At 26.3% G+C, this 16508-nt stretch overlaps 1 protein-coding gene across 1 annotated transcript in view; it reads right to left on the bottom strand.

Annotated features, from left to right (window-relative positions):
• Positions 1-16508, bottom strand: part of rau (RA domain-containing protein rau) — a 43133-nt gene that overhangs the window by 7146 nt on the left and 19479 nt on the right. Inside the window, exons 3-5 of the mRNA XM_015321566.2 lie at positions 1519-1775; positions 791-854; positions 410-658 (exon numbers count right to left, since the gene is read on the bottom strand). Of these exons, the coding sequence (XP_015177052.2) occupies positions 410-658; positions 791-854; positions 1519-1775 (570 nt within the window). The remainder of the gene's footprint in view (positions 1-409; positions 659-790; positions 855-1518; positions 1776-16508) is intronic.

Below are 16508 nucleotides of genomic sequence, written 5' to 3'. Positions count from 1 at the left end.
AGAATTATCATTTATCGGAATATCGAATACAATCGTCGTATTGTTCTAAGTGAAATCGTATGATTCATTTGAAATAAATTTACTTTATATTATTTTTATTATTATTATTATTATTATTATTATTATTAGATGCACCTGGTGGTGTGACAAATAAATTTTGTTTCATTTTATTAGTGGAAAATATTTGTGCGTGTGTTTTATTTGAATTTGTTGTTCTTCAACACGTTGAGCGCTACGTCAGCCATCGATGGCTGACACGTTCAACTAATTTTGCAATACAAAGTAACCTCTGTGGCCTGACGAGAATTTCCCTAAGAATTTGCGTGATGGTCAATGTGTTAATGTGTCACGAGTTTAATTGGATTGTATTTTTGTTTTTTTCAAGTTAAAGATGTAGTAGGAAAATCACCTTTCTCCTGTGTGGATTATAATCGGGATTACGTCGAATACGTAAATGTCTATCAGCACTGGTCCATCGTTGCGTAACTTTGAGAGGTGAATCATCTGGATGTAATTTTCTTTGATACTCTTCACCTTCACAAACTTCGTACAATGAAAATTGTTCAACGCGTTCTTTCGAACTATAGCAACTCAATAACATCTGGATCAATTCGTCCACGGTGGTCTGTTCTGATACGAGCAGACTCTTGTACTTTGACTGAAAAAAAAAAAAAAAGTTCAAGTTAATCCTAGAAGTTTATTGTTTCGAATAATTACAATGTGTATATACAGTTCTACTTAATTATACTAACTAACATAACATATTCTATGTTTAACGTTAAATACTTACACCAGACATGAGAGCACTGTCGTATATTTTCACAAGCCCACCACGACGTGTCTGCAAAGAAAATCTGCAAAGGAAAGAAAAAAAAAAAAATCATGAAATTTTTTTTTTACAGTTTATAGTTAAAACGAGAAGAAAAAGAAGACAAAATAAAACAAGATCGGTAAGTTCAAAAGGTTACATTCGTTGGAAGATCTCTACCTCCCTTTACCCTTCATTCTACTTCGATTTCACCGGAAGTTTCCAACTACCTAACCGAAAATAACCAAAATGAAATGAAACATACGATTGAAGATTCAGAACTTCTTTTACTTTTTTTTTTATTTATATCATTAAATCGATTTGTTTTTTAAATTATATATATCGTGAGAGAAATAGATTTTTGTCTAACGTATGAGAAAATCTTTTTTTTTTTTTTTTAATGATCAGTTTATATAAACACGTACATGTGCACGTGTGAAAGAAAATAAATAGACATTTAGAGGAGTGTAGAAAAAAAAAAGAAATAAACTTAAAAATTCAGGGTGGTCTTTCTAAAAAAGGATAAAAAAAAGGAAGCCAGTGTGTTAATGTTGTTTAAGAAAAAAAAAAAAAAAAAAAAGAAGAAGCTCGTATTTATCGACCTTGTACCCTAAAATTATTTTAACCAAACCGAGTCTCCTCCTTTCACGGAAAATGAAATGATAAAATTTACTTGGTAAAGAAAGTTTAGTGTTGAACATAAAAAATACCTGGAATCGCCTCGTGGATGACAGGATTGAAGAACAGCAGGTCTGGCATCCTCATCGAGTGGTAAAATTGTGCGTACGTTAGCCCTTCGAACTGTAACTTCCATGGTCATGTAAAATAATCTTGGATCACGGTGCCTCATACGATATTTGTTTAACAAATTTTGAACAACTTCGTGACATGTTGTCTCATAAGTGATGCTCAGGGTTTTGTATTCGATATCTGGTCGTAAACAATTTGCATACACCTTTATTGTCGTCTGTAAATTAAAAAACAAATATCATTAATTATTTTCATTTAATTTTATTGACAAATTTTTTTATTCAATATTTGACCATTCTTTTATTATTTAACACTTTGAGTTAAAGACACATATATGCGTTTGGTAAAAATTATTAACCTTATTGTTTGAAGCATATACGTGTTTTTGTTAATATTTATATAAAGTAATTTAATATTTCTATTAATTAATATAATAATTAATATATTAATAATTATTGAATATAATATATTATTTATTATATTATTAATAATATAATATAATATTAATAAATAATAATAATAATAATATACTAATTAATATATTATATTCAAAAACAAAAACTTTAATTATTAAATATAATTTATTATTAAAATCCTTTTAATTAATTATTAATATAATAATTATAAATTAATAAATATTTCTGTTCCTACAAAACATTTTAGGTAAAAGTATTCAAAGGGTTAACAATGCTCGTATAATTAATTTTTAATGAATAATGTTTAATTGCATTTTATAAATTTATATATGATTTTCATGTATTTCCATATACTACACATTCAAACATACATATTGTATTTTATTATTTAATTATTAGTGAGAATAGTGTACGTGTGCTATACTCGTATGCTTTACCAATGTTATTCAAAAATGGACTAACGTCTCTCCTATAATAAGACGTTTATATGTTAGTATAGATAAATATGTTTTGTTTACATATACACGTATTCAACATACATATTCGGATGATAAGACTACTTGTATACAAAAGAAAGCTCGAGTGAGAGATCGACCTTCGCGACCTATTCTTCTCTTTCTTCAAGGATAATCTCATTCCTCGTTTATTCAAAGACGTGTTTAGACGTGTTTTATTTCGTTTCATTTATTATTTATTAAAAATCAGTTTTAATTCTCATTTAGATTATTTCTAATGTTTTATTGAACACATTTAATCATTTGTGGTGTATTAATTATGTTTTATTTCATATTCAATTGTAATAACTATGTATTAAAAGTATGTTAGATATTATATGAACATAATTAGGTTTTATTTTAACATTATTACTAGTTTGCTTTTAGTTAACATTATGAATAATTGGTTTGGTGATCTTAATTTTATCTTTTATGATTTACTAATCAAGCTTTATATCAAATTTATCTATTAAAAGTTATAACCTGTATTTATATTCTTTAATATTTCCTATTTAGTTGGATTACTTAATAAAAAATAAATCTTTGTGCTCAGCAATCTCTTCATGGTGAGATTTTGTAATTGGTATGGCAAATATTAATACAATGCATGTACTATCAGTTAAATGGCTAACGTTGAATGCATCAAATTTTTCTAACATACATTTCATTGAATTTAAATAATATTAAAGACATTGAGAGATCTATAAAGTATTCATTGAATTATGATTAAAGTATATTAATCTTTTTATATTTCATTTCTTTTTATGTTTAATATAAATGCTATGGTTTGTTTTAACAATTTTGTTTATAGATCTTCAGTTATTGATTGCGTGCAATGCAATCATAGAGTCCGTGTTTGTTTAAAATAGTTTGAAATTTGCAATCAGAGTGATTTACCTTTTAATTAAATTAAATAAAATCGCGTTATTAGAATCAGTGTTAAAATAAACATTCTTCTGCATCTTTATCAGCGAATTTAAAACTTCATCTGAATAAAGCAGCATGTAAGTATTCTTTATTTTCAAATCATATTACTCAATCATTTTTATTATATATTTCATATTTATTGAATATATTCTTTTAATGTATTACGTGTAATTATTTATATTTTGTTATAGATCAATCAACAACTCATCAATTCAACTGTTTAATGGCAATACAATCAACTTCACGACATCATTCAACTTCTACAGAAACAATGTGAGTCTTGGAATCATCGTAGAACTTCTTAAAGCAAAAGTAGTGAGTAAAAAATGTTTGAATACTTTCAATGTTTAATCATGTTTCAGGATGAAAGGTTTAATATCAAATATAGGTTTCTGGTTTTTCTAAAAACAGCATAAATACCCCCATAGGTCTTACTTAACACTAGAACTACCACACCATCTGATCTTTGACTTGATTTGGTATCAATTATATTTTGATACCAAATATTCTTCATTATTGTACTTATTGTTATTATGTATATAGTTTTTAAGATTTCAGAATATGGAGTTCGTTTTATAAAATAATAATAAGTTAATAAATATAAAAATATTCTACTTTGATGTCTTTTTTTAAAGACCAGTCATTTTGACTGATTTTGGTATAAATAACTACGTCTCAACTGTTGGTAGTTCTAGTTTTAGGATTGATTCTATTAATAGAATATATGTAAATAGTTGTTTTCTGATTCCATCTATTATAAATTTGTATTAATTATTAATAAATTAAAATAAAATTAATTGTATTTTTCGCGACTACTGGGATTCGAGAACCTACGATATACTGCGGGTACGATCTGTTACTCTAACACCGAATCACGAGGCCATGCTTGCATTAATTATTAAAAGTGTAACACTTTTATTTTTGTTTCATCAATTCGAGTTATATTTAATTTTATAATTGTGCAACTCTGTCCTATAACCTATCATTACAATTACAAATGAATATTAGTATTCTTAACCTTGTATTTTGTTAGCATTAGTATATAGTAGTAGCTTTGTATTTAGTTAGTATTGGTAAATGTTTCATATGAACTACTTTTTTATTAAATTTATTTTAAATAAATTTGAATCATTGATAATATAAAATATAGTAAAAATATTTCTTAGAAATTTTGATAGGGTGAATATATAATTTAAACAAAAATAATATTAGAAATTCTGATAAAGAATTGTAGAGTCATTTTGTTAGCATTAGTATTGGTAAATGTTTCACATGTGAACTACTTTTTTATTAAGTTTATTTTAAATACATTTTAATAATTGATTATATAAAATATAGTAAACAATTTCTTAGAAATTTTGATAGGGTGAACATATAATTAAAACAAAATATGAATTCTGACAAAAATTGTAGAGTCAAAGAACATAGAAATAAAAAAAAAAGGAAAGAGGATATCCTGTTTTCTAAATAAAGGATAAGAAAAAAAAGAAAAAACCTTTTTTTTAAGGAGTTTTTTAAGGAACACACGGGGTTAGACAATTAGTCCATAATTAACTCGGAGACAGACATGTTTGGGAGCACGCGTGTACCATAAAACCCTATCAACCCTTTCTAATACAGTTAACGTTTATGAGGGTATGCATAAAGCAAAAATAACCAGACACCAGATCACCCAAACTTTCCCCTTCTCTTATTTTTATGAATGCAGACCTACACATATTTTCTATGCTACAGAATTCATCTGTCTAATAAAAGTGAATAATTCTAATGGTTTTTTTTTTATCATTATTGAGGTAGTTGAAGTGAATAGAAATTTTGTTTAAGTTATGAATCATTTTCGAATCGTTTGATGTTACGTTAACAGATAGAATAGATATTTGTCTAAATGATACACGTGTTTAGACACGAGTTTACGATCAGAACGATTTATTATACTATACGACATCCCTAAATTCTTGTTTACACGTACGTGTTCGTGCATCAATCTTTGATTTGAAGTCTTGGATACACATTATTTGCTAGATTTTATTCTTTAAGCTTCTTAGAGTTAATCTGACTAATATTATATGTGGAAACACGTTTGAAGATAAGGAAAAATCATTGATATTAAAATACATTTCCAATTAGGTGTTGCACATGAGTCAGCTTGTTATTTCCAATCGTTAAATTGTGTTGACGTGTGTTTCTTTTGTTCCGGATTGCAGATTTTGAAAGTAAATGCACATTTACTTTTAAATTTAAGTAGAAAGAAGGAAATATTATTTTTAATGGACAAGAAAAACATTTTTTTTTTTTTATAATAATAAATGAATTATAAAAAAGTTTGTAAGATGCATGTATGATCTTTAAAGATGATTTGAATTCTAAGAAGAAAGAAGTTTACGCAAGATTCTGAATCATCGTTAGTGAAATACCAAGAAGCTTACACATGATTAGTTTTTATTGTCTGTTTGCTATGTCATCAGGTGCATTTGATCTTTGTTCCAACATTTCTTTTGATTTATTTTTCTTCTTCCACTTTTTCTTCTTTATTGAAAAACAAAGATCGAAGTGTTGGTATTTACTTTTGTCTCATAACGTGCTGTACTAATGAAAGAGAAAAATCTTGTGCAGATGATGAGGAAAGCAAGATGAGATTTGGAGTGTCAAAACTAAGTCTGTGACATGTCAAGGGACGTCTTTAAAGGTAGAACCAACAAAAAAAAAGGGTTGTAATTTTAAAATACCATCTGATGACTATTTTTAGATTCTCATTTTTATCGTTTATCTTTTTTATTCTTTTTTGTAAATGGTAAATTATTAATACGCTCAATTTTTGTTGTTTTTTTTTTTTTTTTTAATATTTTTTGTAATAGAAAATTTATGATATTTTCAATAAAGTTAATGTTTAATTCGAGTGAAGGTTGACTCACTAAGTGTCCATTCATACGTAAACTCGTTTGGTAACTAACTCATTTTAATATACTTATGCAACTGTATTAATGTTTTTTTTTGTTTTTTTTTCATACAACTTTTATAGAATTCCTAGGCAAATTCTTGTTTGATAGACGTAATCGTTACTGTTATACAGTATTAATCGAATATATTGGGTTGTCCAGAAAGTTTACGTTAATATTATTTTTATAAAAAAAAAAAAAAAACAAATGTGTAACCAAAATTGTTCAAACCTCAATTAAATTTCAACATTAAATTTATAAATTGAAATCATTTATCAAAAATACAAATATTTAGAATACATCAATGTATTTTATTATTAAAAAATAAATTTGTGTTTCATATAAACGTAACCAAAACAAAAGAAGAAAAAAAATGGTAAGAGAAGGGGAAAGAAAGGTAAGAATTGTCGGAGTATGTCAAAGTGTTTTTGAAACGATCATTATTCTTTCGTTTACTTTTTAAATGATGGGAGGTTAAAAGTAAGAAGTGGGAGGGGGGGGGGTAAAAGAAACGTGGAATGGAATTCGAAGAAGATTCCTTTCGTGTGTTCTTCTAGTGATCTGGTATATCGAGCGTAAAATATAAAAAAGGAAAAAAAAAAAATAGAAAAAGTTGAAAGAAAGAGAATGAGCTAGTTGAAAAGTGAAAGAAGATGAGACGTAATGGGAAACCAAGAGAACACCATATGTCGTACTAAGGCACACTTTTAACGGGAATCCATAAAATCTTACGAAACTAGGAACACCGTTTTACGAAAGATTTTCTATGGCTTTCTTCTTTTTCTTCTTTTTCTTTGTTCATTGATCTGTTAATAATTTATAAAATTACATTTATGAAAATAATGAATGTAAATTCACGTGGCACAAAATTTGATGAAGACGAACCTGCCATTCTAAAAATACAACGCACTATCGTCCTTCGACCTTATCGTTATCAACTTCTGCTACGTTCTTAGGTTTATTGAATGTGTCACCCGTTATATATACATATGCATATTATATATTTTTATATGTGTGTTCCTGTTGAAGCAAGGTAAACGACACCTTTCAACGGAAATCATTATGGTTGGCCTTGTTACTGTTAATTAAATGATTAACAAACTCCTATGTTGTGGATTACAAATATATATATTTTTTTTAATAATTATAATATTTTCCTTTTGTTTTATAAAAAATTATTTTTATATATATAATTTTACTTATTTTATTTTACATTTTTAATATTGGAATTTTCCGTATTAATTTAATTTTGATACTTCGGTGTAATTAAAAACCTGAATACGTTATTTGAGAATGATCGTCTTTTTTTAGATATCAAAGTAAGCATTATCATAATTAATTATTATTATTATTATTATTTTTATACGAGTATGGTGGTTAGCTGTTAGTAACACGTGTCGTTGAGTATATCGAAGAAAAAGAGTTGGAGAAATGGGCTTTTAAAATCCGGAAATGTCGTGGGATTATGAAAAGCATTGGATGTTTTATAATTAGAGCAGATGAGAATGAAAGAAAAATCGGTAAGGCTTAAATCTTTGAATATTTTATCTCACACGTTAGGCTCATTCATTCATTCTAGTTCACTCATTCATCTAGTTATTTTTCTGGTTTATTATATTTATGCAACCGTAATATTTTTTATGTATATGTATATATATTTATATCGAGAATGATTATATATGGTAGCCTTGTATCTCATAGGAGATCGTTTTGCAACGAATCACAATTTATATACGTCACTTCCGTGCATTCTATTCTTTGATAGAATGTTTACGAAACGATAACGGGTTTGCGTTATCATATTAAATTGTAAATTTATTTATTTTAATTTTTTCTCTTTTGCTTTTTTTTTTTTATTGCCAGAAGTAGTTGATAACAGCGTACACCTATTTTTAATCAAATAATATTTTTTTCTTATAATTTTTATTGTAAACTTTTTAATTTTTTTTTTTTTTTTATTTGTTTCAATTAATTTAGAAATAATTGTTATTTTATTTCATTTCTATGTTTATGATTGTAAAATCTTTGAAATTAAGTTCTCTCAATTTTCATTTATAAAATAATTTGAGTTAATTTGAGTTTAACAATTATTTACAGATTTTCATTAAATTCAAATCAATTTGATATTAAATATAATTTGTTTCGTATTCAAAAATTTCGAATTGATTTATTTAACTAAATGAGATGATATTTTGTTTTGTTTTATTTATTTTTAATCAAGAATCACCATCTCACAGTTGGTAAAGTGATAAATCAGACAATAAATCTCAATAAATTTCAACAGTCACCTCATTCTTTTGTTTTTCTATTTTCTTTTTTGTTTTTTTTTTAATTCTCGTCTAGCTTCCGAAACGAACGTAATAAATCAGAGACAGTTGTCAGCACGATTTCCGTTTTTTCCGTCTTTTATTCGATAGATTTATTTATAACATGTCAAAGAAATTGAACGTTTTATCGTTAAAACACGCATGTTGCTTACGAAAAAATATATTGATGCAATTTATACGTATATATATAAATATATGTGTGTGTGTCTATGCATATGTATTTATGGTTAAGTGTGTGGCGTTATTTTGATGATGGGAATCGATCGTTCACGTTCGATAAAACAAACAGGAATAATGATCGTAACGAGGAGGCACGAAACGTGGATCAAATAATGAAACCTCCATCATCAGGATCTTATGGTATTTCTTGTCTTTCTTTATACATTTTTTTTCTATTTTTTTTTCTTTTTTTTGTCGAGTTAATGTGTATATATGTGTATATATGTGTGTTGTATTCATTTTTATGCACGTCGAATAGCGCCACCATGTGAAGACATTTATTATCCTGTTTCAACCCCCTTACTTTCTTTGCATAATAAATTTCTTTAGTTTTTCTTTTTTTTTTTTTTTTATTTCTTTACTATTCATTTTAATCTTCTTTGTATGTATCTTTTCTATTGTAATGTAAATTTGTAAAACGTTTAGGTTTAAATTTGACTTACAAGGGGAGTGCAAAGTCTTGCTCACACGGATTTTGTTCAAATTTTGTAGGATAATAGATTTTGCTTAACTGTTAACGAATATATATATATATATTGGTTATAGGGGGTCCATACTCAATAATTATTTAGATATTTGCAATTAAAAATGATAAATAAAGATGTCGTTTAATTCAGATGTCGAATACAGATTTGAGAAATTAATTTAAGTATTTAACGGTATCTTTAATTATCATTTTTAATTGCAAATATCTAAAAAATTGAGTAGTGCCCCCTATAACCATATATATTCGTTAACAGCGAAGCAAAATCTATTATCCTACTGAATTTGAACAAAATCCGTGAGAGCAGGACCTTGCACTCCTCTTGTTAGGTTAGGTTATTTTCCAGTGTTTCGGTTTTTTTTTTGTATTATTTTAAAAATTAATTTCATTAATTTGCTGTGCAAATAGATTTGTCTTCTAAATATTAACAACTTAGTTTATCTTTATTAATTGATAAGATTAACGTTGTATTTTATTTTTATTTTATTTTTATTCTAATGTTTGGGAGTACAATGAAACTGCAAAATTTTGAATGCAATCTCATGTGTATTTTTATTTTATTTTTTTTTTAGTTTTTTTATCTTTTTTTATTTTTCTTCTATCCTTTTGGTTCTGTTTCCGGTTAAAGTAAGAGCACGAGCTTTTGACTGGTCAGAGTCATAGGTTTGTGTTCACCTTCTCTTTTAAATATCTTTTTTTTTTTTCTTTTTTTGTCTCCTTCCATTTTTATTTTGAACGAAGCCTCTGCAGTAATTGTTCGACACAGTAAGTTGTTATAAGAAAAAGGAGAATACGATCCTGAAGCCTTGATAACGTCAGGGGGTTCTTTGCATTCCAACGTTCATTCCAAGAAGCAAATTTAACGTCAAACGTATGTAACTGTCCTTTGTGTTATACATGTGTGATAAATATTAAATATTTTTAATTTTTATAACAATTGTATTATCATAAATTATTTTAGGTTCACATTTTATTTCTATCATCGTACAAATCAAAATTAATTGAATTTGAAGATTGTAATTGTGTGTATAGATTTGAAATTTAATATATTATTTATTTAATTAATAATAAAAAAAAATAATGTTAATCATTTGAAATTGTTTTCATTCAAAAGATGATACAAAAATATAATTAATATATATGAAATTTGTTAAAATATTTAAATTACAGTCACTCAAATGTACCTTTATGTTAAATACAAATATTAATTAATAATATCTTCTTTGTTTTTGTATTTTACAATAAACATTAAAACACTAAACACAGTTGCTATAAACACATTAAATATTTTATTTAAATAAAATAAATAAATAGTACACTCATAAGTATATTAGAAATTCAGATTTTCCTATTTCTTTCTCAAAAAACTTAGTTTAGGTTCTTTGTTCAGTGATGCATCAAAGGTTTACTCAACACTCACTTAGTATAACAAAAAGATAAAATTATTATGCGTAACAAAGAATATTTTCAACATGTTAACGATGTTCGTTCGCAGTTTCAAATGTCGTTTGAAACCTACGACGTAGAAAGATAAAGGGTACCGCTGAGAATGTACAAACTTGAGTTAAGTTCTATATATATATATACATATATGTATACATACATAGGGACATACACAATGCATCGTTCAAAAAGGGTTGCCTTAGCTATCTCATTTGAGCTCGTTCTATCTTTGACAACTGTCATCAGTACTTTGCTTCGTTGGCAACGAGAAACGATGTATCGAGTAACACGTTACCTTTATTTAGTTCAAGTATCATATCTAACACGTGAATCTTATTCACTGATAATATTTCTTATATATCGAGTATTATATTTTTATTTTAACATTCTTGTTCTTAGAATTCTTTTCTGTAAAATGAGATCAATTAATATATATATATATATATATATATAGATTCTTTTATTCTCTTGACAAAGGCTGATTAAGTATCGTCAAGTACTTTTTATCTTGATCATTATAAATAAAAAAAATACTAATAATAATTTATATTATCATATACATAATTATAAATTATAAACAAAGATTTTATTATTTATAATTTTCTAACTCATATTTTAACATTGTTATATTAATTTCTTGTATTAGTGTCTTGAAATATTAAATATTCCAATAAAATAATAATAATTATTGTTATATTAAATATTAAAATTCAAATTATTTGTTATTGGCAAATCTAATATTTAAGGTCAATAAAAATTGTTTAAATTAGATCAATTACAATAGTGTATGAATGTTTAATAAATAAATAAATTAAATCATCTTTCATCATTGTAAAATTCCATTATGAGAACTGTGCAAACTCAAAGATGAGATTTTTTTTATCTTCTCCTTCCGTTCTTACTTTCTCGACACTTTCCCGAAGATTTTGAACAATGGGGGTGAGGATGGGGGGTCCCCCATGAAAGCCTGGGAAGTTTTTAATTGTTGCCGAACGAACGAATGGAGACACAATTCGCACGCCTAGTGCTCGGAAATTTTTTTTTCATATTGGTCGAAACGACAAGTTGAATTTACACATTCATACATACATACATGCACACATACATACACATGTATAACCATAGTTGCATATATATTTAGCAAGAGAACTTTGAACAGAATTTTTCAAAGGTGACGAATTGTTGTGTGTTGCAGTCGTGTGAGCAAATCTTCCCCTAACACCCCAACCCCCTTCTCTTTCCCACCCCGTTCTTCTCCTTTTATTTGTTCTACTATTTCTAAATCGTCGCACGACCCGGTTTACATAACTTCCAGGACGATTTCTATATCGGGTTCTTCTCTTACCCAATCCCTCGCTTTCATCTCATTTTGTTTTTCTTTTTTTTTTTTTTTTCTTTTTCTATTCTTTATTCTTAGTCTCTTGGGAGAATTCAAAATATATATATTTATTAATTATATTCTTTTCATTTCTTATCATTAATTAGAATTTATATTATTCTCATATTTCTTTTTTTCTTCCGCTATACCAATAAATCTAAGGATTTTTTAATTAATTATGAATTTATATTTATTCTTTGATTTATAATTTATATTTTGTATTAATGAACTTAATCATAAATATTTCTTCATGTTTTTGTTAATTTATGATTATTTCTATTTGTTTTTATTTTTAATACAGATTTTTATGATTTATTTTACAGTTTGTTTTATTCATATAGATTGATGTTGATATTTCGATAAGAAAATTTGTTAATTTTGAAGGTTATGTTGATATTTCGATAAGAAAATTTGTTAATTTTGAAGGTTAGGTTGATTAATAATTTTATTGGTGATAATAAAAATGAAAATGTGAAAGTATACAAATTTGTTTAAAGTTATAGTTTTTAGTTAATGAAAATGATTTAGAAAAAAAAATAAAATAAAATAAAACATATGAAAAATCGGATCAATTTACGATGGAATGCAAACGAAGGGAGATTAAATAATAAAAGAAAATGGAGTACGTACAATGTTGATCTCTTGAAATGAGTGGAGGCGTATATTTCAGTATTGAACATATATATATATGTATGTGCGTGTGTGTACGTAAATTGCAATTGTAATTGCACTGCCAATCAACGCTATCTCGTTTCTTATTCGTTGATTGTTACGAGGAAGAAGAAGAAGCTTCGTGTTTTCCGGTTTCAATGTACTCATCATTCTTATTATTCAATTATCATTTATTTATTTATTTATTTATTTAGTTATTAATTAATTCAATAATTAATACTTAAGAACTGTAAAATGAATTTAAACTTTTGTTTGATTTTTGTTTGTTTGTTTTTGTGTGTGGTTGTTTAAAGTGAAAGTAAATGATTGAAATTAGGATGAAAATTTGTGGATAAATATTTGTTTTTAACAATAATAATAATAATAATTAGATTATTTTGTAAATAGTATTGGAAATACCGTTGCAACGGTAGATATGAAATGAGGAACGCACGTTTTAATATTATCGACCTACTGTATCTGTCACAACGCACATGTGCATCGTCATAATCATAACGTTAGATTGTCGTACAAATGTCACATAGTATCATAAACACACGTACACATATTCTTATTCTAATTTAAATTATGATTTTTAATAATCCAATATTCACTTGTTCCAGTAACTTACTTATTTGAAGCAATGACTAACATAAGTAAGAAATATTTCGAGTTGTATGCATTTGTATCATTCAAATTAACATTTAATGAATAAACCAAACAAAATGTCATAAATGTCATTAATTAAACGTTGTCAATAAAAATTATTAATTAATTATATTTAATTTCTTCATGGTAAACAATACGAGTTTTCAGAAAAATTTGATAAAAATTGTGGAAATTATTTATTGAATTTGATGAATCTCAAAGCAAACAAAACCAAAAATAAATCATAATTAATGATGAATAAATATAAATTTGATATTTATAAACGGTTTTGTTTATTTTTTTTTTTTGAATGGGGTTTAAAAGGATCTTTTGATAGTGTTAGATTTTTGATAAGAGGGGACCACACCGAAGATGAATTTGGAGTATGCGTTGTTGGTTTCATTGAATGAAGTGGTCCAGTCGTCGCATGTTACCAGTCATCAAAGTGGTTGACAATTGACACCGCTTTCCGGTCCTCCTTTCGCAAGTACAAAGAGGAAAAGGAAGGGACCCAAAGAGAAAAAGGAAGAGGAAGGGTAAGTTGAAGGGGTGGGAGAGGAGGTAACAGCACGTGCCCACATGTTCACGTATCGCGTGCCCACTTCTACGTGTTTCTCTCTTGTATGGTCTTCTTTTGCTTCTACTTCTTCTTCTTCTTCTTCTTTTCCTCCTCCTACATTTCATCCTTCGCAATATGTTCTTCCTTTATCGATGGGGGTCTATGGGGGAATGGTATATGTATGGAATATACATTACCATTCAAAAGTTTCATAAATTCTTACGTAAACTTAGAGACAAATTTTTGTAATAATCAGTGAGGTAGTTTGTTGCAAATTAATTTGTTTATTTCAAAACATTTAGGTGTGTTACAATTAGTATAATTTTTTCTTTTTTTTATGGTATATTGAATAATTGTTTTCAATTGAATTGATGTTTTGTTTCATAGGAAAGTTGAGATTATTTTTTTTAATAATATTTAAACGTGTTTGAATTTGTCGAAAAAAATTAATAAATAAAATTAATTAATTTTATTAATATATTTTATTTTAATAAAATTATTAAATTATTTGGTATAGTGAAGATAATTTTTTTAGTTTTTTATTAATATATTGTATAATAATTATATTTTTTTTATTAATATTAATTTATTAATATTTTATATAATAAAGATAAATAATTTTAATTTTTTTTTTTTTATTAAAATAAATACCAAATTTTGTATTTTTGACCTGTAGTGTATAAATCCGATATTATAATATTTCTTTTAACTCTGGAAAAAAAAAAAATGGTTTCCTTCCTGAGACAAAAAAAATATTCTCTTTCACCTTCACCGTAAGTTACGTTAGCTTAAGGACTTTTTTCTTCTTCTTTTTTTCCCTTATTTCAAGGACATACACATACACATATGGTTTCTAGGCACGAGTCCCTAAAGTAAAAAATATTTTTTACCTGCAACATTCTCTCTCTATTTCTTTTTTATTTATCTTGTAATAGTTTGATATACTCCAAACAAATAAGATTATCATCAGTCTAGTGTTTTAAATGTAATTTCATCTTCATTAATGCAATTGAATGATTTCAAGATGATTTTGAAACGATCTTCAAAAATCTTTTTTATGTTTTTATGTGAAATCAATTGAATTAGGTGACACTTTACACATCATTGTTTAAATTATTTCATCATAATGAACCAAAAAAGTATTAATATTCGTAATTGGTGTTGTTAGAATAGTTTGATACTTTCTAAGGAAGATTAGGTTTGTTTCTACGAATCTAAATGATCTATGATGATACTATTATGAATTATAATAATAGAAAAAAATAGAGTGAGAGTGAGAGAGAGAAAGGTCGGTGACAGAACATCGCAGGTCCGTATAATTGGTCCTTCCTCTGTTGCTGATTGTTTTAAACGAGAACAACTCGAGTAACTTTAAGTCCCCTGTTACCACCAACACGCTTACGCGATTATTAACTCTAACACATATATACTAACTAAAATGCATACGTGAGTACGTGTATGTATGTATGCATGCGTTCGTACGTGCGTGCGTGGAACACTCGCATCCGGTTTCTCCGGTATAACAATGCGTACGCGATGCTGCCTGGCATTTTGCTTCCAGTCAGTCGAGTAGATACAATTCTAATCTTTTTTAGAGAGAGTGGGAGAGAGAAACCATACTTTTTGTTTACTATTATTATAATATATACACTGTAAATTTAATATTAAACATTTTATTTTTTATTTATTAATTTTTTTTTTTTTTGTATTTTTAATGAATTTTGTAAACTATCATTCGTTTAGTATTCATTTCGAAGTTGCAAGTATTTAATATGATTATTAATTTTAATTAAGTACAAAAATTGTATTATTTTTTTTTTTGTAGGATAATTAATTTAGTAATAATAATTTTAAAATTTATATTTTTTGTTTATTTATTTAATTATAAAAATTTAAAATATTTATAAGATGAATTTTATAGAAATATACTATTTCCATACAGTAATTGTTTCTTTTTTTTTTTTTTTTGTATAAAGGAAAATTATTGTTGAATAATAATTAATATTTTTTTTTTTAATTTTTTATTTTTTATTAAGTTTCAAATATTTACCAAATTAATTCTCTTATTTAATTTATAGATTATAAATAAAAAGTCTCAAGTAGATAGAATTTTTGTTTAAAGTGTTACGTTTGAATGAAAAGAAAAATTAAAGGAAAAAGGGAAAGTTAGGATAAAAAGTGGGGGGAAGAAAGATTTACGTTTGATTCGTATTAAGACAAGAGACACATGATTCACGAGATGTTGTCTATTTACAGTTGTCCAACGAGTCGTAACTTACGAGCCACTTGAAACCTTCAGATAGAAGTTTTGTAAGAGCTTTGTAAGCTTCTAAACATCTTGTATTTAAGATACGTATATCTAACTGTATAGATGTACGTATATACATTTTTATATGTATATATATATATATATATATATATGTATGTGTGTGAGACACGCGTGCCAAGAGTTCTATTAAAACTTCTCA

The sequence above is a fragment of the Polistes dominula genome, unplaced genomic scaffold (genome assembly GCF_049000335.1).
Source record: "Polistes dominula isolate Pdom_NZ unplaced genomic scaffold, Pdom_raw_medaka contig_32, whole genome shotgun sequence".
NCBI classification, from domain to species: domain Eukaryota; kingdom Metazoa; phylum Arthropoda; class Insecta; order Hymenoptera; family Vespidae; genus Polistes; species Polistes dominula.
The sequence above is the reverse complement of the archived record's forward strand: the minus strand, read 5'-3'. Positions and strand labels throughout refer to the sequence as shown.